At 38.0% G+C, this 22,476-nt stretch overlaps 5 protein-coding genes and 1 long non-coding RNA gene across 8 annotated transcripts; 3 read left to right on the top strand and 3 right to left on the bottom strand.

The window, feature by feature from the left end:
- Positions 1 to 92: 92 nt before the first annotated feature.
- LOC103871103 (translation initiation factor eIF-2B subunit alpha) lies at positions 93 to 7,098 on the bottom strand. 2 transcript variants are annotated; one of them, XM_009149325.3, is made up of 7 exons: positions 5,928 to 7,098; positions 3,746 to 4,042; positions 2,150 to 2,577; positions 1,116 to 1,268; positions 885 to 1,026; positions 563 to 804; positions 103 to 494 (listed from the first exon to the last, which is right to left on the bottom strand). In XM_009149325.3, exons 1-7 carry the CDS (start codon positions 6,427 to 6,429, stop codon positions 288 to 290), a joined length of 1,971 nt encoding a protein of 656 aa, XP_009147573.2. In that variant the 5' UTR covers positions 6,430 to 7,098; the 3' UTR covers positions 103 to 287. The 2 variants fall into 2 exon arrangements, with proteins under 2 accessions (XP_033128360.1, XP_009147573.2); XM_033272469.1 differs by lacking the exons at positions 3,746 to 4,042; positions 5,928 to 7,098 and having other exon boundaries at positions 93 to 494; positions 2,150 to 2,687.
- LOC117125844 lies at positions 3,892 to 5,208 on the top strand. Its single transcript, XR_004448290.1, has 2 exons — positions 3,892 to 4,082; positions 4,162 to 5,208. It is a non-coding gene; the product is annotated as an uncharacterized LOC117125844 (long non-coding RNA).
- Positions 7,099 to 7,364: 266 nt separating the features above from the next.
- LOC103871104 (protein LURP-one-related 3-like) lies at positions 7,365 to 12,327 on the bottom strand. The gene is made up of 2 exons (XM_033272471.1): positions 12,113 to 12,327; positions 7,365 to 8,181 (listed from the first exon to the last, which is right to left on the bottom strand). The coding sequence occupies exon 2, from the start codon at positions 8,083 to 8,085 to the stop codon at positions 7,480 to 7,482; it is 606 nt and encodes a 201-aa protein (XP_033128362.1). The 5' UTR covers positions 8,086 to 8,181; positions 12,113 to 12,327; the 3' UTR covers positions 7,365 to 7,479.
- A 638-nt stretch (positions 12,328 to 12,965) lies between these two features.
- Positions 12,966 to 14,977, top strand: LOC103871105. Its single transcript, XM_009149327.3, has 5 exons — positions 12,966 to 13,201; positions 13,269 to 13,629; positions 13,702 to 14,140; positions 14,210 to 14,291; positions 14,648 to 14,977. The coding sequence occupies exons 1-5, from the start codon at positions 13,133 to 13,135 to the stop codon at positions 14,876 to 14,878; spliced, it is 1,182 nt and encodes a 393-aa protein (XP_009147575.1). The 5' UTR covers positions 12,966 to 13,132; the 3' UTR covers positions 14,879 to 14,977.
- An 852-nt stretch (positions 14,978 to 15,829) lies between these two features.
- On the top strand, positions 15,830 to 18,181 carry LOC103871106 (proteasome subunit alpha type-5-A). 2 transcript variants are annotated; one of them, XM_009149330.3, is made up of 10 exons: positions 15,830 to 15,927; positions 16,016 to 16,068; positions 16,159 to 16,240; positions 16,509 to 16,589; positions 16,928 to 17,041; positions 17,122 to 17,223; positions 17,336 to 17,394; positions 17,495 to 17,597; positions 17,687 to 17,752; positions 17,816 to 18,181. In XM_009149330.3, the coding sequence occupies exons 2-10, from the start codon at positions 16,055 to 16,057 to the stop codon at positions 17,906 to 17,908; spliced, it is 714 nt and encodes a 237-aa protein (XP_009147578.1). In that variant the 5' UTR covers positions 15,830 to 15,927; positions 16,016 to 16,054; the 3' UTR covers positions 17,909 to 18,181. The 2 variants fall into 2 exon arrangements, with proteins under 2 accessions (XP_009147578.1, XP_009147577.1); XM_009149329.3 differs by having other exon boundaries at positions 15,841 to 15,927; positions 16,016 to 16,240.
- A 385-nt stretch (positions 18,182 to 18,566) lies between these two features.
- LOC103871107 (pectinesterase 1) lies at positions 18,567 to 22,325 on the bottom strand. The gene is made up of 2 exons (XM_009149331.3): positions 20,093 to 22,325; positions 18,567 to 19,461 (listed from the first exon to the last, which is right to left on the bottom strand). Exons 1-2 carry the CDS (start codon positions 21,174 to 21,176, stop codon positions 18,785 to 18,787), a joined length of 1,761 nt encoding a protein of 586 aa, XP_009147579.1. The 5' UTR covers positions 21,177 to 22,325; the 3' UTR covers positions 18,567 to 18,784.
- Positions 22,326 to 22,476: the final 151 nt, after the last annotated feature.

Consider the following 22,476-nt stretch of genomic DNA (forward strand, 5'->3'; position numbering starts at 1 on the left):
ACATTATAGGGTCATCTACCACTTCGCTACAACAATAGTTGGTAAACATCCATCGTTTATCACTTCTGTTCAACTTTTTAAATAAGCTAATAAGAAGCCAACTGATTCTATAAAGAATACACTTTTATATCAGTTTTGAGTGAAGATTACAAGTCACAATCTCTCTGTCACACCAAAACTTTCTACATAAGCAGTAGAACCAGAGAAAAGCTTGCTATGTATAGCCAAAAAAAAATGGTGTTCTAATTTTTATACAAAGAAATGAAAGTTCTCAGACTAGCTTTTACTTACAAGTAAAGCTGAATTAGCTCATCACTAACTACAGAGGGAGTGAGAACGCCAAGATCAGTGAATAGCATAGTCAAGTACTGAGGTGGAGTGTAGTCTCTCGCAGATCTTTCTACCTCAACCTTAGGAGGAACAGGAACACCAAAATCAACAGGTCTCAAGGCCGGTTCCAAGTCCTTTTGATCCAACGGGTAGAGGCGTGCAAACTGCAAGAAAACAACAACTTAGATGATGAATCACATTCAAAAAATGTTAAAGCTTTGAGGTGTTATACCTTGTAGCTCTCTGCAGCTACATAGACTGGTTTGTTCATAGTGTGTGCAACGAGAGCGATTTGGTAAGTACCCATCATGTTAATTACACCGCCACTTTCAACTACTCCGTCGGCTCCAAAGATCACCATGTCTACTTCATCCATGCTATAGGCCACAGCTGAATCAATCAGAAGCTTCACTGGAACATCTAGCTTTGCAAGCTCTTTAGCTAGCAGCACACCAGTTTTATCTGGCCTTCCCTCTGGACAAATCCAAATGAGATGATCAGAAAATGACAGAGGGGAGGGGACCAACCTCAAAGTTTTAAAGAAAGGCACCTACCTGTGCACAAGACTCGAAAGAGTTTCTTGTTCTGAGCTGCTGTCTTTAGTATTTCAAGAACAACTCTGGAGAAGCCATGAACCAGTATAGTGCACCAATCAAATATGAAATCTTGACTAAGCACTGCAATAATCTTCCGAGCCTGGAGAAGAAACAAAAATGCATTCCAAGTTCAAAGTCTACTTCTGTTTTACACCATTACATCCATCTTTTCTATAGAAAACCATTGACCTTGTAAGATATTTCTCCGAACTTCTCAGCACGTCCAAGCACGCGGGCTTTTGCTGCATTGAAATCTTCAAATTCTAAGGCAGATGTTCGAGTCACGTAGCGCATGAATAGATCACATCCCGCTGTTAAGGATATAGAAGTTGTGTCCCATGACTGAAAAATGGAAGATAAATCATAAATTTTTAGAGATAAACGAACCTTCAACCATCGAAAAAAAATCATGTGAAAGCTACAAGATGAGCGAGCACTAGCAGGACTCAGATATAAAATCTTCATCTCCAAAGAGGATATAGAAGAAGTAACTACAACCAGAAACTCGCAGGAGGCAATGCCAAGAAGGCGAATTCACAACTCTACAATATCACATCTAACATACACGCCACACGCTAAACTCGAAGCTAAGTTTCAAAACACTTAATAACAGATTATTTAAAGAATATCATACATCTTTAGAGTTCAACGAACCTTCTACCATGAAAAAGCTTCGCAGAAGAAGTAAATTACAACAAGAAACTAGCAGAACCCAATGCCAAGAAGAACTCACAACTCTACAATATCTCCTAAAGCCTCAATGCAATGCCACGATCACATCTACCATTTACACCACAAGCTAAGTTGCAAAACATTTTAAGACTTGAATGAACCCCTTCTACTATAAAATAACACTTGAAAGTTACGAGAGGAGCAGGACCCAAATACAAAATTTGCATCTCCGAAGAGGATATAGCCTCGCAGAAGAAGTAAATTACAACCACAAACTCCCAGAACGAAATGCCAAGAAGAATGCACAACTCTACAGGTTCAAGATTAAAGATTAAAGCTTTGTTGATAAAGACTCAAAGCTAAGTTGATCCTAGTTAAAGATTAAAGCTTTCTTGATAAATAATACGCAGTGCAATGCCCCGACCACATCTACCATATAAGCCGCAAGCTAAAACCTAAGCTATCATCAGAGGGCATTGAAGCAAAACACTCAACGCTAAGTTATCATATAGCATATTCCTTAAAGATTCCTTTTTTTTAAAGATTCTTACTTTCAACGTATCAGAAGCTTTCTTGAGTTCGATCTCGAGCTCCATCATCGTAGTCGCCTCGCTAGCCCTAATAACCGCCGCAAGAGCCCGAACCGCCGCAACCGCCTCCGCCAAATCCGGCTGCTGCCTCCAGCTGTCGAACTCCACGATCACGCTAAACGGTCTTCTCCCCGCGACGGGAGAATCCTTGTCGGGGTAGCGAACGACGGCGGCTTGTGCCTGCTCTAGCCAATCGCTCGTCACGATCCCGTGGTGCTTCGCTCGCGTTTGGTAGTAAGCCGAAATTGGATTAGGATTAGGGTTAGGGTTAGGGTTTACCTCCGCCATCGAATCGAGGGAAGGAGTTAGAGAGATGGGTTTGTTGTTGTGGTGCTTGTCGAGGACGAACGACGCCGATCTTCTCCACATCGTCGAGAATTCGATTTCAAGTGAGAGAGACCTTGAGGGGGAGGTTTATGCTATTAAAAAAAATGTAGTTTCTGTTGGCTCCCTGAATATTTATGTATTCTCGTTTACTGCGCTAAATTTACAAAATTACTCAATCTCACCCCATTTTAATAATTTAATTTGGAGAAGACCGTAAAGCTACAATGGCAAAGCTAGTGAAGGGGGAGGAATATGTTAAAAAACATAGTGTATTTCTTAAAAAGTTTATAAAACATTTTGTATATTCATCTTAGTGTAATGTGCACTTTATGCATGCTCAAGCATTTGTGCACCACCCATTAAAAAAATGTGTATACATTGCGGTAAGCTATAAACCTTATAAGTCTATAACGATACCCATGATGAAAGAATTATGATCTACTTGTGGCGCCACCATCATTGTCCATACATCATCTCCAGAGTTTAAACCATTAATATTTGATTGTTTCTTTGTATGTCCTCATCGTAAATCTTGAGACCATGTTTTTCAAATTTTCAAAAGCTTTTTGTGTAAGTTTCAAGTTTTGTTGTTTTCCGATTTTCTGATATTTTTTACATATTTATTCATTTTTTTGGGATTTAGATGATGTACAATACTCGGAATAGTGTTCATATATGTTTTACTGTGCCCCGGCAAAAACAAATAAAAACAAGGAATAGCAAAAGAGGTTCTGAAACCTAGAGATTATACAATCCAAAAGGACAGGAGTGATCGAAATTCCTTGTGATTCCTCCTAGCCAATATCGTATTCTTTACATCCATATAAATCAACCTTGCTATTACGCTCGGTGCGACGAGAGTGTTGTTGTGAAGTGCCTTATTTCTCTGTTTCCAGAGATGAAATCTGAACATCATTAATATGATATTAACATTTTTTGCAAAAAAAAAAAAATATATATATATATATATATATATATATATGTTTACTGCTCAAATCGAACAAGGATTCAGATTTTTAAGTTTGGATTGGATCCAAACACAGTAAGTAGTCACAAAAAAAAACCTAGTTTATGCTCTTTTAACTAAACAAGATTGGCTAACTGAATAGTTGTTTATGTTCATTTACAGCATTAAATTTACAAAATAACTCAACCACAGCCCAAAATAATCAAACTACAATTTAGATTTGAGAAGACCATAAGCTATAACAATACCCATGATGAAAGAATGGTCTACTTGTGGCTCCACCACCATTGTCAATACATCTTCTCCAAAATCTAAACCATTAACGTTCGATCTTTTCTTTTTCACTTCTGCCATAAATCTCCCTGATCCATCTTCGATTGTGAAAACCGACGCATGATTCAAAATCTTATAACAAGATTGTCGATCATCTTTATTGGATTCCATTACAACTTTGTAAGACGAAGATGAACCTCTTGGCGAAATCTTGAAGTTCTTTCTTAGTCGAAACCTTGTCCCGGTTGAGTTGTATCCTTCACAAGATTTGAATAATCCAAACTTTTGTTGAAACTCAAACAAGACTTCTCCGTATAAGTCCATAAGGTAAACTTCACCGCAACTCTTGGAATCGTAATTATCCACTCGGTAGATTAAGTTTCCTTTGGAATCATAAACTGTGCAGCCTTTGCTATGGTACACTAGAGATCTCATCCAAATCGTGAAACTCTGTTGCTCTGTCGCCACGTACGGCGAGCTCTTCTCTTCCCCAGCGCCGGAAACTACCGATAATGCTTGGACAGGGTGAATCTGCACCATGTTCTTAGCTGGACAAAAACCCAAATACCGTCGTTGCTAAGTATTTGTATGTTTTGAAAAACTTCTATATTGATAATATGTCTCATCTTCGTATATATACACTGTCTACTTTATCATATAGAAAAGGATACGAGTCTCTGGTTATGATTAAAAAAGGATATATACAAAAACAAAAGGATATATACGAAGGTTACATCCACATGTTCAATGTGAGATGCGACCAAAAATATGATAAACTATAATTTAACGACGTTAACTAATTAAAATATTATAGATATACGTGCAGAAAGGTCGTTAGCACAGCACATGGATAATGCGAGATTCGAATAATTTATAAATGCATATACAATACAACAATAAAATAGTTTCAATTATTAGTTTTTTTTTTTACAATTATTAGTTGTGAGCCTTAACTGGTCTTTGGTTTGGGCTCATTGGATTTGCGTTGTCCTCGTTGGTGAATGCTGACAGTTTCTTGGAATGATACTGCATGCACACAAAACAGTTATGAGTCATGACTAGCAGACTAACTGCTGTTTACTAATGTTTTCAAATTTTATTTGTTGCAAATAATTAGCAATTAAATTTTGTTTTTGCATACAATAGTTAAATATAAATAAGCTGTCACATAAACGTTCTCAAAAGCGTAGTGTATTTCTTAACAGGTTTTATGTATACACATCCAGTGGCGGACCTAAGTAGGCGAATGGGGTGTCAAGTGGCGCCCCTTAAATCGTTATAATGTTGTTTTGTTCATAGAAACAATGTAAAATCAGTAGTTCTCTACTTCTCTTAGTAAAAGTTCATCACCTGACCCCGTAAACCATGGATGACATAGTGACACTTTTTACTTGTTTTCTTTTTTTTATGTAAATAGTTTGGGCCAGGTTAAATTCAATCATGGGTTTCGATTTTCAGTTCCTTTTTTAATATTTATTCGAGTTTATTAGATTTAGATGATATTTTGACCCCAAAAAAATATTTAGATGGTTTACAAAACTCAGAATATTGTCCTATAATCCATTCACATATATCTGCCCGAGTCAGACAGAGATTAAGATTTTTTGGATTACATCCAAACTCAGTTACAAAAAAAAAAATATACCTAGATTAAGCTCTTTTGTGTTAAAAAGAAAGCGTTTAAGTTTATTTGTGTTCAAAAAAAAGTTTAGGCTCTTTTATAACTAATAAATATAGCATCTCTTGGCTCTCTCAATAGTTGTATATTTCATCTACAACACTAAATTTACAAATAACTCAGTCACGTCCAAAAAATAATCAATCACAATTTACATTTGAGAAGACCATATGCTATAACAATACCCATGATGAAAGAATGGTCTACTTGTGGCTCCACCACCATTGTCAAGACATCTTCTCCAAAATCCAAACCATTAACGTTCGATTGCTTCTTTTTAATTTCTGCCATTAATCTTCCCGATCCATCTTCAATAATGAAAACTGATCCGTGGTGTAGAATCTTATAACAAGATTGTTGATCATCTTTACTAGATTCCATTACAACTTTGTAAGACGAAGATGAACCTCTTGGCGAAATCTTGAAGTTCTTTCTTAGTCGACATCTTGTCCCGTTTGAGTTGCATCCTTCACAAGATTTGAATAACCCAAACTTTTGTTGAAATTCAAACAAGACTTCTCCGTATAAGTCCATAAGGTAAACTTCACCGCAACTCTTGGAGTCATAGTTATCCACTCGATAGATTAAGTTTCCTTTGGAATCATAAACTGTGCAGCCTTTGCTATGGTACACCAGTGATCTCATCCAAATCGTGAAACTCTCTTGCTCCGTCGTCACGTACGGCGAGCTCTTGACTTCGCCGATGCCGGAGTCTACCGGTACTGCTTGGACAGGATGAATCTGCACCATGTTTCTCAGCTGGACAAACCTAGATACTGTCGTTGCTAAAGTATTTGTATGTGTTGGAAAACTTGTATATCGATAGTATGTGTCCTCTTCGTATATATATATATATATATATATATTGTCTACTGAATCATATACGAAGGATATGAGTCTCTGGTTATGATTAAAAAAGGATATATTCGAAAGTTTCATCCACATGTTCAATGTGAGATGCGACCAAAAATATGAAAAACTATTATGTAACGACATTAACTAATTAAAATATTATACATATACGTGTAGAAAAGTCGTTATCACATGGATAGTGTTAGATTCGAATAATATATAAATGCATATACAATACAATAGTAAAATAGTTCCAAGTTATTAGTTTTTTTACAATTATTCGTTCTTGGTCTTTGGTCCTTGCTGGTGAATGTTGACAGTTTCTTGGAATAATACTGCACACAAACAGTTATGACTAGCAGATTAACTGTTGTTTACTACCCCCAAATTTTATATTATATGTCGTTTAATTTTCACATATATGGTATGAATGTTCTTTTTATCCCTAATTTATGTATAAACTAGAAAGCTTCATACGCCACACACAGTGATAATAATTTTTAAGATATATATCATTTTCTGAAGTAAAATTTTATAATAATTTATCTTTTCAGTATAAATACATAAACTAAATTTATAAGTTATATTAATTTTATTTGACTAATCAATTTTTATTTTTTAGGTTTTGTTAAATTTAAATTAGAAAATAAATTTTATTTATATTATGTTTATTTTAATATTAAAAATTTTAAATGTATAAATTTTAGTTTAAGCATTGCTGGTAAGCTATAATCAAGTCTATACAATACACATGATGAAAGAATGATCTACTTGTTTCTACCATCATTGTCAATACATCTCTAAAATCTAAACCATTGTTTCTTGATATGTCCTCATCGCAAATCTTGGGATCAATTTTTTTCAAAATTTCAAAAAAAAAAAAAATTGTTTTAAGTTTCAGGTTCTTTTTTGTTTCTCCGATTTTCAGATTTTTGGATATTTATTTGTTTTTATGAGATTTAGATGATACAATACTCCAAATATTGTCCTATATATGATCCGTTCATATATGTTTAGGGTTTCAGATTTTTCAGTTCAAGTTAGATCCAAACAAAGTTATAAAAAAAAAATATACCTAGTTTAAGCTCTTTTAACTAATCAAAATAGCATCACTTGGCTCCCAAAATAGTTGTGTATTTCACTTACATCATTAAATCTACAAAAATAACTCGACCACAGCCAAAAATAATCAAATCACAATTTAGATTTGAGAAGACCATAAGCTATAACAATACCCATGATGAAAGAATGGTCTACTTGTGGCTCCACCACCATTGTCAATACATCTTCTCCAAAATCTAAACCATTAACGTTCGATCTTTTCTTTTTGACTTCTGCCATAAATCTCCCTGATCCATCTTCGATTGTGAAAACCGACCCATGATTCAAAATCTTATAACAAGATTGTTGATCATCTTTACTAGATTCCATCACAACTTTGTAAGACGAAGATGAACCTCTTGACGAAATCTTGAAGTTCTTTCTTAGTCGAAATCTTGTCCCGGTTGAGTTGCATCCTTCGCAAGATTTGAATAATCCAAACTTTTGTTGAAATTCAAACAAGACTTCTCCGTATAAGTCCATAAGGTAAACTTCACCGCAACTCTTGGAATCATAGTTATCCACTCGATAGATTAAGCTTCCTTTGGAATCATAAACTGTGCAGCCTTTGCTATGGTACACCAGTGATCTCATCCAAATCGTGAAACTCTCTTGCTCCGTCGACACGTACGGCGAGCTCTTGACTTCTCCGATGCCGGAGTCTACCGGTACTGCTTGGACAGGATGAATCTGCACCATGTTTCTCAGCTGGACAAACCTAGATACTGTCGTTGCTAAAGTATTTGTATGTGTTGGAAAACTTGTATATTGATAGTATGTGTCCTCTTCGTATATTTTTTTTTTTTTTTTTTTTTTTTTATTTTTTTTTTTTAACTTTAAACTTTATTTATATAACAATTGTCTCCAGATTACAGCACTCTGTTCAGATCACAAACCAATCTGCTTACCAAAAAAAGACTCCAAAAAGAAATTACCTACTAGCTATCAAACAAGCGACGCCAAGTAGAGAGAAAAGTAACAGTGGAAGGGAGGTTCCTCTGCTCTCTGGAGAGTATGTCCATCTTTATTCGAAGAAGCTGCTTGATCTCCAAAATCAGTGAGGCTGAAGGACGGGAAACCTGAGAGTGTAACCTTGAGTTCCTTTCTTTCCAGACCAAATAAACACAAGCTTGAAAAGCAAGTTTCAGAATAAGATTGACATTGTTGTCGCGAGTAGGGCCTTTGATCCATCTTAGTACATCCATGATCAAGGTAGGAGGAGAAAGACGGAGGGTAGAGTAGAAGAAGGACCAAACTTCCTTGCTGTACCCACAGTCAAAGAAGATATGCTGGCGAGACTCATCCGCTGTGCCACATAGAGGACATGTAGGAGAGACCAATACACCCCATTGTCTCATCCTGTCCCTAGTTGATAATCTGTCCAGAGCTACTAACCATGAAATAAAAGCATGCTTTGGAATCCTTCCCTTGAACCAGATAGATTTATGCCAGTTCACTTCAGGTTCCTGTTCATACAAATGATTCCACATGAGGGACGATGAGAAACCTTTGACAGGGGCGTTGTCGCCAACCTTCCATAGAAAGCGGTCATCTGCTTCTGATGAAACTACTTCCTGATGGTCGGGGAGGCAGTTCTTCAGTAAGCATATTGTCGGGTTTCTTGATCTAGATGAGCTTATCCACCAACGGTTACCTACCAGCGCATCTCGAACTACTGCCATAGCTGGTAGGCCTGTCAATCTCGGACCTGACTCGCCTGTTAGCTGAATCAGAGGACCCAAGGAAGTCCAGTTATCGTGCCAAAAATTAGCGGAATTGCCAGAGCCAATCTCACATATCACAAAGGGACGAGCCAGTTGCCTAAGCTTACAAAGTGACTTCCAGATCCAGCTGCCTGAGCGAGTAGCATCAATGTTCCAGAAGTTCTCTGCCCCTATAAGATGTTCCCGAACCCATGAAACCCATAAGGAACCAGAAGAGGCAAAAAGAAGCCATATTAGTTTGAGTCCCATGATCTTATTCCAGAGACCCAACCGCCTGAGCCCTAAGCCTCCTGATTTCGTTGCAGAACAAACGATATCCCAAGCAACTTTTGCTCCTCTAGCTCCTGTAGGAACCCCTTTCCATAAGAAGCTGTTGCACATTTGCTCCAGTGCCTTGAGGCACCTATTAGGAAGGAGAAAGATGGAGGCCCAAAAAGATATAGTAGCATAGATCACTGACTTTAGTAATTGCAATCTTCCTGCAAAGGAGAGGTGCTTTACTGTCCAAGAAGAGAACCGAGAATGGATTTTATCCAGGAGGGGTTGATAATCCTGCCTTCTCAGTTTCTTAGTAGTCAGCGGCACCCCTAGGTACCTAATGGGGAAGGAACCTTGCGAGATGCCATGAGCAGCTGCAGAAGTTCTGTTCCTAGAAGCATCGCCTCCATCAAAGAACACTGCAGTCTTGCTTCTATTAATTCCCAGCCCGGAGCACTTGTTAAAGTCTTCAAGAATAGTCAATAAGCCTTGCAGAGATTGATCAGTACCATCAAAGAAAAGAAGAACATCATCCGCGAAGCTTATGTGGGTAATGAGAGGTGCATCGCCAAGCGGGTGAAGGCCAAAGACATGATTCATAGCGCCTTTGTCTAACATCTTGGAGAGAATGTCCATGGCTAAAACAAACAGAAGGGAAGAGATAGGATCCCCTTGCCGCAAGCCCTTTCTACCAGGAAAACAATCCAGAAGCTCACCATTAAACGCTATGCTGAAGGAAGTTGTAGTGATGCATTCTTTGATCCAGTTGATGAATAACTCTGGAAGATCCAAAGCTGTAAGAATGTTGAGCATGAAGTCCCAATTGAGGTTGTCATAAGCCTTAACCAGATCAATTTGAAGACAGCCACGAGTAGTAGGTCCTCTCTTATGAAACCCTGTAACTAGCTCAGAAGCTAGTAGAACATTCTCACATAGTAATCGGCCTTTAATAAAGCCAACCTGATTTAACTGCACTGCTTCTGGAACAAATAACTGAAGACGTTGCTTTAAGAGTCTAGCCACCACCTTGTAGATTGTAGAGCAACATGAGACTGGCCTGAACTTGGACAACTCGTCCGCGCCTGTGATCTTTGGTAACAACGCTACTGTGGTTGCATTGAACTTTTTTAGCAGTCTCCCTGAAGTGAAGAATTCCTTTACAGCTTGGATAGAGTCCTCACCAACCACCTCCCATGCCTCTAGAAAGAATTCCGCTGGGAAGCCGTCCGGACCAGGAGCCTTACACTTAGGCATTTTGAAGAATGCAGCCGTAATTTCATCGTCTGTGGGGATCCGCGTGAGATCAGATGCCAAATTCGAGGAGCACCTGAAGGGGTGGAGTTCCCGGATCTGGTGGACTGTCATAGGCTCAATACCCCTACTCTCCGAGCCCAGCAAATTCTTGAAATAAGCCACTGCCATTCCTTTAATCTGCTGCTGATTATAAATTCTCAGACCAGAAGCATCCCTGATGTAACGAATGGCGTTCCAAGACTGATTGGCCATAACAACGCGATGAAAGAATTTTGTGTTTGAGTCTCCTTCTCTCAACCACCTAATTCTTGATTTGAGCTTAAAGAAGTTCTCCTGAGCAGAAGCAAAGAAGGTCCAGACATCCCTTGCTGCTGACTCTTCAGCCACTAAAGCCTCGGTTGGAGCAGTTAGCAGAGCAGCTTGTACTCTTTCCAGATCCTCTAAAGCTGTTTTAGTTCTATGTTGAATATTTCCAAACCCATCCCTGTTAATCTTCTTGCAACAGTCCTTTGCTTTCTTTAACCTCTGACCGAGAGTGAAAAGCTTTGAGCCTATTCCCACTGATTCTCCCCAAGCTGCCCGGAGACGAGGCAGAAAGTCGGAGTGTGTGGAGACAAAGGAGAAATACTTGAAGCTCTTCTTTCCAGAGTGGAGAACCGGAGAGAGAGAGATGAGACATGGAGAATGGTCAGAGTCACCTGGTGGATCAAAGGTAGCCAAAGACTCAGGGAACTGGGAATTCCATTCTGGATTTACTACTGCCCTATCAAGCTTTCGCAAAATGGGGTCTTCTGGTCTACAGTTGGTCCACGTATAGTAGGTGCCTCTGCTGCTTAGGTCTGTGAGGTCATTAGTTTGCAAAAATGAACGCAGATCATCCATGCCTCTGATAGGAGTATCGTAAGCCTGAATGGAGTAATGCTCACCAGCATTGAGGATTTGGTTAAAGTCTCCTATTACCAGCCAAGCAGAGCTGGCGAGAGGAGTAGATGAGTTAAGGCCAGATAGCTCTCTCCACAGGTCCTTCCTCTGACCCTCTGTATTGAATGCATAAACAAAGGCCACCGAAACAGATGTACCAGTCGCTGGATCAAACACACCGCACAAAATAAACTGAGCTGATTTCTTATAAACTACCACCGAAAGAGCAGGATCCCATATCACCCAAATTCTGCCCAAATCCGCAGAAGAGTAATTATTTTCCCACTTCCAACCTGGAAAGGTGGATTCCTTTATTCTTAAAGAGTTCTCCTCCAAGACCCTCGTTTCCAATATACAGCCGATGAGAGGTTTATTATTATTGATCCAAGATTTAACAAAGAGTTGCCGCGCAGAATGATTAAAGCCTCTAACATTCCATGAAAAAATCTTCATATATACAACAAAGGACAGGATACGAGCTAGCAGATGTGAGATTCCCTCCCCAAGGATTTACCTCGGATCGAAGAGAACATATGAGATTCCCTCCCCAAAGAGTCCTCTTCGTATATATATTGTCTACTGAATCATATACGAAGGATATGAGTCTCTGGTTATGATAAAAAAGGATATATTCGAAGGTTTCATCCACATGTTCAATGTGAGATACGACCAAAAATATGAAAAAGTATTATGTAACGACGTTAACTAATTAAAATATTATGCATATACGTGTAGATAAGTCGTTATCACGTGGATAGTGTTAGATTCGAATAATATATAAATGCATATACAACACAATAATAAAATAGTTTCAAATTATTAGTCTTTTGTACAATTATTCGTTGTTGGTCTTTGGTTTTGGGCTGATTTTGCATTCTCCTTGCGGGTGAATGCTGACGGTTTGTTGGAATGATACTGCACATAAACAGTTATGACTAGCAGATTAATTGCTAATTATTAATATTTTCAATTTTTTTCTTCCCCGATCATTGCAAATAATTAGCATTTAAATTTAGATTTTTTCATATAAAAATTAACCAAGAAAATTAGCTGTCGTATAATAAACGTTCTCAGAAGCAAGATATTGCTAATGCTTCTTGTTGCATTTTAAACTTAGATCATATCCCTAGTTTAACAGGTTCTATGATCAGTTTTCATGGGGCTTTATACTTGTTAATAGCCCACTGGGCCTTAATATAATAATTTTGATGATAATAATCATTACATTATACAAATATAGAGGTAGAGGAGCCACATCTTTTCATGCAATTGTACTTCTCCCAAGAGTTCATGACCACTCTATGCACTACTCTAATTCTATAATATAAGATAGATAGAAAAATGAAAATGAAAATGTAAATGTGTAACTGTATTACATGAAACTGGTACCCTTTAGACAATGGTCCTCTCAGAAAAATTGGTCAAGCCTTTTTCCTTCTATAGACATCTAAAAAGCTAATGCCATTTCCCTACAACTTCTCTTTCTATAACCCTCTTCCCAAACAATATAACAACCACATTAGATGCAGACAGCTACTAACCAAAAATAAACACACACAATAGAAGAAACAAAAACCAAAGAAAACTCCATGGACATCACAAGAAACAACATCACCAAGCTCCATCTTCAAACACAGTCTCTATTTCCTCCTAATATGGTAAAAAGAAACAATATATTTTCCTTTCTATTGTTGTTGTATCTCTCTTCATTTTTCTGTTTTGTAGGAGAGAACTTTAGATGTTGAGCCAAGAATGGGCACAAACCCATTTGCAGAAGATTTCATCAAATCACTGCCAATTTCATCAAACCAAAGCAGTAACAGCAGCAGCAGTGAGATGGTAAATGAAAGAAGACAGAGTTTCTCAACACAAAAGAGCATTGGAGAAGGAAGAAGCAGTGGACAGAGAAGAGTGATGCTAATGGAGTCTCCTTGCACTCCAGGCAGAGGAGTCTTCAGCTTCAGTAGCAGCCTCTCTGGTAGAAGAAGAAGAAACTTCCCTTCTAAATGGGATGATGCCGAGAAATGGGTCACCTCCAGTCATGAATCTCCGGCACATTCCCTCAAGAACCATCACATCCTTAAAGGTAAGAAGAAGCCCTTTAAATAGATTCTTGAAAAGTTTTGATCTTTATAGTTCAAATCTGTGGTTCTGTTAGATAAGTTAGCCAGCGAAGTGCCATCAACAGAAGGGTTTATATTCAGAGATCTCGAGGAAGAAGAAGAAGAAGCTCAAGTCCAACACAGAGACATGGGAACAGAGATGACACCGGTCGGAAGCGTAACGACTTCAAGATGTCACACGCCCTTCGAAAGCACGTCTCCAGCGAGACACAACACACCTTCGAACATGTCAGGTCCGTTAACAGAAACCAAAAACGTTATAGACATCTCCGAGTTCGCCAACAAGCTACGACTCAGCGGGTCAGCAGCGACTCAGTATTATAACTCAGTGACGAGTCACTGGAACTCGAGGGAAGAGGAGGAAGAAGAGATATCCAAGAGCTTAAGACATTCCGACATGGAAAGTGAGTTACAGAGAAGTGTTTCAGTAACTGTATGGGATGATGAAGACGACAAGATCAAGTTTTGTCAAAGGTGTAAAGACAAATCTTGAAATAAAATAAATTTATTATAAAATAAAAATCGATTAATTTTTTTTTGTAGATATCAAAGAGAAGAAGCCAAGATCAAAGCATGGGTGAATCTCCAAGATGCTAAAGCGGAAGCTCAGTCCAGGAAACTCGAGGTATGTATGTGCATGCTAATACGTATATTCTGTAGAGAGAACCGTATAAAAATACGTATTTTGTTATGCTCTAGTAACATATTTGTGGAGCCACGCACCAAAATTGACTAGTCTTAGTTACGTAAAGAAAGCAAAAAGTCTTCGAGTTTCTAAAGTGATGATGATATCTTTGTAGTTGTCCTTGTAGTTTGTGCAAGTCCCATGTGAAAGTGATTGTTTATTTTTTGAAGTAATGTCCTCTCTTGGGAAGTTGTAGAGTGTAGACTTAGATTAAGCTATTAATCATTTTATCGTGTAGCTATTTAATCATGCAAGTCTAGTGTTTATGGTTGAGTGATGAGTTTTTATTGCATTAGGTGAAAATACAAAAGATGAGATCAAATTTTGAGGAGAAAATGATGAAGAGAATGGATACAGTGCACAGGAGGGCAGAGGACTGGAGAGCTACGGCGAGGCAGCAACATGCTGAGCAATTGAAGAGAGCAGCTGAGACGGCGAGGAAGCTGAGTAACCGCCGTGGCTATTTGGTTGCCGGCCGTAGCTCATGTGGTTGTCTTCCCTGTAATAATAGTGGTTCTTGTCACTAACTTGGTAAAATAAAAGTAAGATATAAATGGATAACAAGGATAAGAAAATTACTGCTTTATGTGTTTGGATTAATCAATTTTTATGTTATTTTACTGCTTTATTAATGAAATACAAAGAAGGAAATATATTAGTCTTTTCTGATAACTACATACTGAACAGTCTTAAAAATTTGTGAACTTAAGACTGGATTATATAAACTAAGATTCTAAAGATTTTGAAAAGGATAACACTAACTAGTGGAAGCTTTGATTATTTTTTTCAGTATAGTAGAGTTTTGTTCTTGTTGTTTTCTTGCTTAACTAAACTCGAATTGTTGTTGTCATGCAAAAGTTTCAAATCCAGAGAAGTAAGTGATTGATTAAAGACAAAACTTTTGCGTCTGAAAGGAGTAGAAACAGTCCTCACAACAAGTCACAGCTTTTCGTTCTCCCCATAATTTTACAAGACAACACTCCTTCATTTCTTTTGTTCTTTTCTGTTTGGCTTTATACGTAATAACATTTACTTCATATATGCTAAAATTAATACTATGTTTTTAGTTTTTCATACATATAAGAAAACCTAGATACTATTCAATAATCATAAATAATATTATTTTATATAATTAATTTTTCAGTAACCTTGAACCAACAATAATTCAATAATTTTTTTAAAAGTTCGTAATTTATGTAAAAGGCTTAGTTTGTGATTTGTTATCACTAAAATGATCAATAAATAAATTAAAAAATTACTTTTGAGAAATATTTGTAAAAATATATTATAAGTTAAAAATATCTGTCATATGAGATGAAAAGGACATGTAAAATTCCAGTCCCATGTTTGTGAAATATCAATTCACAATTTTACAGGTACAAGTCCCGATCCAAGTTAAGAACAAACCGAAAGCTAAGGCCTACTTATGGCCCATTATTAAGATAATTAGGCCTTTCAAAGCCCAAAATAAAACGACGCGTTTCGAATCCATCTAACTTGTTGTTCAAGAAGTGAACCTTTACAAAAACTTGTAAAAGCCATCCCAGTTTCTTCCAATTCGCCGATCAATCAGCTGGTATGATTCTCTAATCTCAACAAAGGGTTTTGATTCTGAGTTTCTGGGTTTTACTCAGATCTGTTAATCTTTTGATTCTGTTGTGCAGACTCTAACAAGGTTTTACAGATCGAAGTCGAAGAAGAAGATGTTTCTCACTAGGTCTGTCTATCAATCTGTAATCTTATGCTTATGGGTTCACTTAAATGTTCGTCCTTTTTGTGTTTCGATTCCGATTTTGTTGTTGCGAAGGACCGAGTATGACAGAGGAGTCAACACTTTCTCTCCTGAAGGCAGGCTCTTCCAAGTCGAGTATGCCATTGAAGCTATCAAGGTAACAACTTTGCTATGAGCTTCTCTGTGAAATAGTTAGTAGCAGAGTCCAGAAAAGTTGGGGTTTTTTTTCGTGTAAAGGGGTTTTCTTTGATTGCTTAGACAACTTAGGTTATTAGTTCTTAGCTGTTGAAGCTATTGAGAGTAGATAGTCATAGTAGTAGCAGCCTTGAGAATTATTGAAGGAAGGGTTCTTCCCTGGATAATGATTTAAGGGGTTTCTTTGATTGCTTATATTATTGAGTCTGATGAGTGTGGAATGATTGCAGCTTGGTTCTACTGCAATTGGAGTGAAGACAAAGGAAGGAGTTGTGCTTGCTGTGGAGAAGCGTATCACCTCTCCTTTACTGGTTTGTCTGCCTAATATTGAATTCTCTGCTTCTCAAAGTTTTCTTTTGTTCAATTAGCTGAGTTTCTGATGTTGCATTATCCATTGAATCGTATTAGAATTCAACATCAATCTGTGTTAAATACTACCTTTTAAATTTGAAGATGGGATGAAGTATAACTGTATAAGCATTATATGTTACTTATTGTGGTGATATCTCAGTCTATGTTAAAATACTTCTTACAATGAATCGTATTGAGAACAACATCTGTCTGTGTCATATACTTTTTTTCTTTAGTTTGAAGATAGAATGAATTATATGCTCAGTTTATGGTAAAATACTACATTTTTATTTTTCAGGAGCCGAGCAGTGTGGAGAAGATTATGGAAATTGATGACCATATTGGCTGTGCCATGAGCGGTTTAATTGCTGATGCGCGTACACTTGTTGAGCATGCAAGAGTTGAAACTCAAGTGAGGGTTTCTTTTTCTTTCGTTCCTTTTAGCTTTAAGAGATCTTTAACGTTATTGACTGCTTGTTTGCTGCTGTACAGAACCACAGATTCTCGTATGGTGAGCCAATGACTGTAGAGTCCACAACGCAAGCGCTGTGTGATCTGGCTTTACGGTTTGGTGAAGGAGATGAAGAATCAATGGTAATATTACCTGATACTCAAATTGGAATCTTTAGTTGCTGTCACATCTCTTAGCTTAGGCTTTACTTTAGGAATTGCAATTTGGGCATGAGTCATGAGTATTTTATTGCAGTCTCGGCCATTTGGAGTGTCTCTTCTCATTGCTGGTCATGATGAAAACGGACCGAGCTTGTAAGTACTTATTCACTAAACCTTTCTTCTACAGAAATGAATCACTTGTGGGAAAGTTGCTTGTTGATCAAATTGTTAAACGTCTCGGTCTTGGTTATAGGTACTACACCGACCCGTCTGGAACATTCTGGCAGTGCAACGCAAAGGCCATTGGTTCAGGGTCAGAAGGAGCTGATAGTTCTCTTCAAGAGCAATTCAACAAAGTAAGTTTAGCTTCTATACAATAGTATCTCAGTATGATTGCATCAATTGCTCCTGCTGTTATAACCTTTAGTTTCCTTAATTGTTGCAGGATCTGTCACTCAGTGAAGCTGAGACGATTGCGGTTTCCATCCTCAAGCAAGTTATGGAAGAGAAGGTACAAACTTTTAAATCCAAAACCTAGTTTTTGAATCCAATCTAATTGGTCTTGTCTGCGTAGGTGACTCCGAACAATGTGGACATCGCCAAGGTAGCACCAGCGTACCATCTCTACACTCCAGAGGAAGTGGAAGCAGTCATTAGTCGTCTATGAGGATGATGCTTCTCATGGGTGATGTGTTTATCCCCGCCTTGTTCTAGTTCGGATTTTGAAACAAAAGACTTTCTTTCACTTCTGTCTGTTAGATTCGATGTTTCATGTGACATTTAAGTCTTGTTTATGTAAGAGAACCTTTTCTTTCCCTTTTCAGACTCAGGGCTTCGTTTTGTTAGCTGCTATTGGGTTGGAATCGCGTTAATGGGCCTTGCTTTTGTATTGACTATAAACCCATTCGGCCCGAGTAACAAAAATCATATATCACCCTTACAGGCTGAACTTGTTTAATATTGGGGGTGATTGGTAGTTGCTGTAGGTGCTGTCCACAGCCCTATTTATTTCCACAGCATCAAATTCAGAGCAATCAAGCTTTAAATTTTTTTTTGAAACCACAGCTCTTAAAATATTCTACAGCTGTACAAGTGCTCTGCAGAGCCAAATATCCAAAGCAATTTTTTAGTGCTTCAATAAAATTCTACAGCAATAAAATCTAAAGCCACAGCAAAAAGTCTACAGATTTTTTTCTACAGCAAAATATTTAAAGCTACAGCCATTACCAATCGGACCCATTATTTTGTTTAGTGTTGGTTAGAAAATTAAACAACAATTATCTCTTAAGTCAATGAATTCTACAAATTTTGGTTTAAATTTAGTGTACTTTAAAATATTAAAATTTATAAAAAATATAATTGTATAATTATTGATCTAAAAGCCAACAATTATCTAATAGACGAACCCCTAATACTATTACACCAAGTAGAACACCAGAATACTAAGTACAACCCTGTCAAATAAACAAAAAGTAGATCGAAATCGAATGTTTTTTTTTTCAAAAGACTATAAACTCAAGCACTGTATTATTATGTAACTAAATTAAGATAGCTGGTGCGCCACTCCAGCCGATTGTATCCAACCACCACCATGTAACATGGTACCAACCGTAAACCGCCCAGCCTCGGCATCAGACATAACCGGTTTATACCCGGCCCATTTAACTCGCTTGCTCACATCCGCCCCAGGCCCAGTATTCCTATACTCTCCGTACACTATACTCGCCGGCGGGTCAACTCCCGAAACCCACGACATCCACCCTGAAGCTCTTACCACCGCTCCAATCTCCGTCTCCATGATCACCGTCGTGGAAAACGCCTTCCACGGCCGGCCTAAATACGTCGGAGCAGTCACCTTGCCGTTGCCGGAGATACTGCATCGCTGGATCGACATACCGGAGTTTTGGTTCGGATCTTTCTTGCCCTGAGCTGTTATGGTGTTGAACTGTCTCGGAAGAGGCTCGCGCGGCATGATTTTGCAGCCTTGGAACACGACGGCGGCGCTTCCGAAGATGAAGTCGATTGTTCCGGTGACGTCGCAGTCGCGGTAGAACTGGCGGTTGGAGTGAGGGTAAAGAGTGTCTTGGAAACCGTCGAAGGAGCATTGGTAGTAGACGGAGAAGTCGGAGCCTGATCGGAACGCCACCGCTTGATGTTTCACTGCTCCGGCGGTGTTTATGATTCCGATGTCTTTCATTATGAATCCTTTGCCTTGTATAGCTGCAAACACGGAGCAGTTTTAATAATCGTTGTGACAAAAATACAAAAAAAAAAGTAGCAAAAGAGGATAGGCGCGTAAAATATGTTTTTGGTTCGGTTTGTTTGATTTTTTTTTTGGTTTTCTATTTTTTTTTTAATTTAGAAATACATGAACTATTTTAGGTTTTTACAAAATTCAATTCGACTTCGATTCTATATTAAGAACCAGTTAAGACCTGCAAATTTTAGATCTAATTTTGTTCCAATTCGATTCAGATTTTTAAAATTTCATATAATTCAAACAAAAACTATAAAAAGGTTCAAGTAATTAAAAACTTTGATAAAATATCAGATAATCTGAATTGTTTTGATAATTTTCTGTTTGTAAAAAGAAATTTCTATATAATTCAAATAAAAATATTTGGGTGTTTTGGTTCTCAGATAATTTTCTGTTTGTAAAAATATTTTAGATATATAATTATTTAAATCAAATATAATTGATATTCATTCAATTCTCGTTTTGATTTCCTATTTCGAATTTAGAAAAACATAAACCGTTTCGGTCTGATTTTGGTTAAGGTTTTTAATTTAATTCGGTTTTATATAAAATGTTAGTCTAAAAAGGAGTTTTCAGGTCTAGGAGAGGACTTACCAAACGTGGCCGTTTCATAAGTCGGAGTCCCGTCCACGAAGTTCTTACTGCCGGAGATAATAGTCTTCGTCTTCCCGTCGCCGTAGATCATAACATTCCACTTACCCTTATCCATCACCACATTCTCAACGTACGTTCCACCTTTCACGTATATCACAAACACCTTCAAGCTCTTCTTCGGCACTCTCGCCACCGCTTCATTCACCGTCTTCACATCCCCCGTTCCATCACCCGCCACCGTCACATCCGGCTTCAACCCCGCCGTCTGCAACAGCCTCCGCCTCGCCCACTCAGGCGTCTGCTGCTGGCTCACCAAAAGCCGTCTCCTCCGGTGTATCGGAACTCCGAAGTCGCTCAACGCGGCGAGGATCTTGGCCACGATGGCGAGGCTGTTGCTCGTGAACTCGGTGGACCGACTCATCGCGGACTTGAGGCTCTGAGTGATGTTCGAGTTCGCGTACTCCGTCTTGTTCTGAGCCAGCTCGTCTAGCGAGTCGAAACACGTCTCGTGGTCCGTCACCGTCGCGCTCAGCCAAGTCTTGAGATCGTCGACGGTCGAAGAGTTTAGAGTCTTCTTATTGCTCCCGTCGTCGTCCATGACCGAAACGGTGTCGTTTAGCCGGTCCAACGCGTCCTCGATCATCTCCCCGCATACCCTTAACGCGGATTTGATCCTCACGTCCTCCGTCTCCTTGGCCAGCTTCTCCGGTAAATCGGATATCCCGTCGAGCTCGTCGATGATGAGTTTTAGCGAGAGCTTGAAGAGGATCGCTGGATCCGTCGTGTTGGAAGCCGGAAGCTTCGAGATGCTGTAGAAGCAAGACTCAGGGTAACGAGTCACGCTGCAGATTGTTTTAAGGGAGGTGGATGGTGTTAACTCGGGGGGTGGACTCGGTGTTGACTCGGAGGAGTTCTTGTTCTTCGTGTGAACCACGGCGGCGACTACGGCGGAAATTATTACGGCGAGGAGGATTAGGCCGGAGATGGATAGTAGGATTAGACGTGTTCTTGTGTTTTTCTTTAATGCTAGATCTTGAGCTTCGTCTACTTTTCCATATCCTTTGAAGGATTGCACCGAATCCATAATGCTAAAAATGGGTTAAAGCAAAACTCCTTTTAGTTCGGTCTCTGAGTTCTTACTAAAGACACTTTTGGGGTTTGTGTTATGTTCTGTTGTTGTCATTTTATATTAAAGTGTGGAGGCAAAGCAAATGTAATGTGAATCTACGAACGTGACTCGCTAGTTCCATGGGGCTTTCTTGGTGTGTGCAAGTGCGCTAGTGTGTGATAGTTGACCTTTCTGCATGTGGAGATTCATGATTAGGTTCTAATTATTTTACTACGTAACTTGATTATAAAGTATAGTCTCCACCATGTAGCCTTTAATTTTTTTGTCTTCCCAATCAAAGGGCAACAATTCCATGTCTTATAAACCCATTCATAACAATTTAAACTTTATTTTAGATGAGATTGTACGGAGTTGTTTAAAATAATTGGGGATCATGTGGGTTGACCTAGTTTTAAATCATGATTATTTATATAAACTTAGAAATTTGTTTGAAGCTTTTTGGTTTTGTTCTTTTTCGTGTAATTTGAATGTCTGTCATTTTTTTTTGAAAATATATACACATATAAGTTTCCGTATGAATTAAACTAGTCGGTAATACGAACTCGCACGAACTTTATGTAATTTATGAAGGTGGAAAAAATCAAGCTAATATTTGGTACACAAAATTCTTGAGGACAATAATTGATTTTTGGCGCAAATTTCAAGTATACACATTGGAAATAAAGAAAACTACACATTAAAATGTACATAAACAAATACTAGAAAATTGAAGTCAGAAGAATATTATCTGGCAAAGATTGAAATGGCCATGTGCTTGTCTAACAAGTGGCGTCTCAATCTTAATCTCTTGCGTCTTAAATCCGACAGGCGACAGCACAAAGTTTTACAATTGGTTTGGTAACATAGAGGAGTTCACTAATACGTGTAGATAATTAGGTTTTCATGTACTGATTAATAAAGGAAGATAAATAATACTCCATCCGTTCCTAAAAGATGTATGTTCTGGAAAAAAAATTTGTTTTAAAAAGATAAATTTTTTACTTTTTCAATGTATGATTTTATGAAAAATTGTAAGTTTCAAAAAAATTAATAGTGTTTATTGAATTTCTATTGGCTTAAAGTTATGGAAAATTGTTATTCACAAAAAACAATGCATATTTAATGAGTTTTTTTAATATATGTGAAAAGTCTAGAATATGCATCTTTTAAAAACAGAGGGAGTAGTACTAACAATTCTTTTCAATTTAGCAAGAAAGTGAAACCGGTCGACTGTAACCAGCCCCCACCACCAATGAACTAACCTCTGTAACACTTA

The sequence above is a fragment of the Brassica rapa genome, chromosome A06 (genome assembly GCF_000309985.2).
Source record: "Brassica rapa cultivar Chiifu-401-42 chromosome A06, CAAS_Brap_v3.01, whole genome shotgun sequence".
Lineage (NCBI taxonomy): Eukaryota > Viridiplantae > Streptophyta > Magnoliopsida > Brassicales > Brassicaceae > Brassica > Brassica rapa.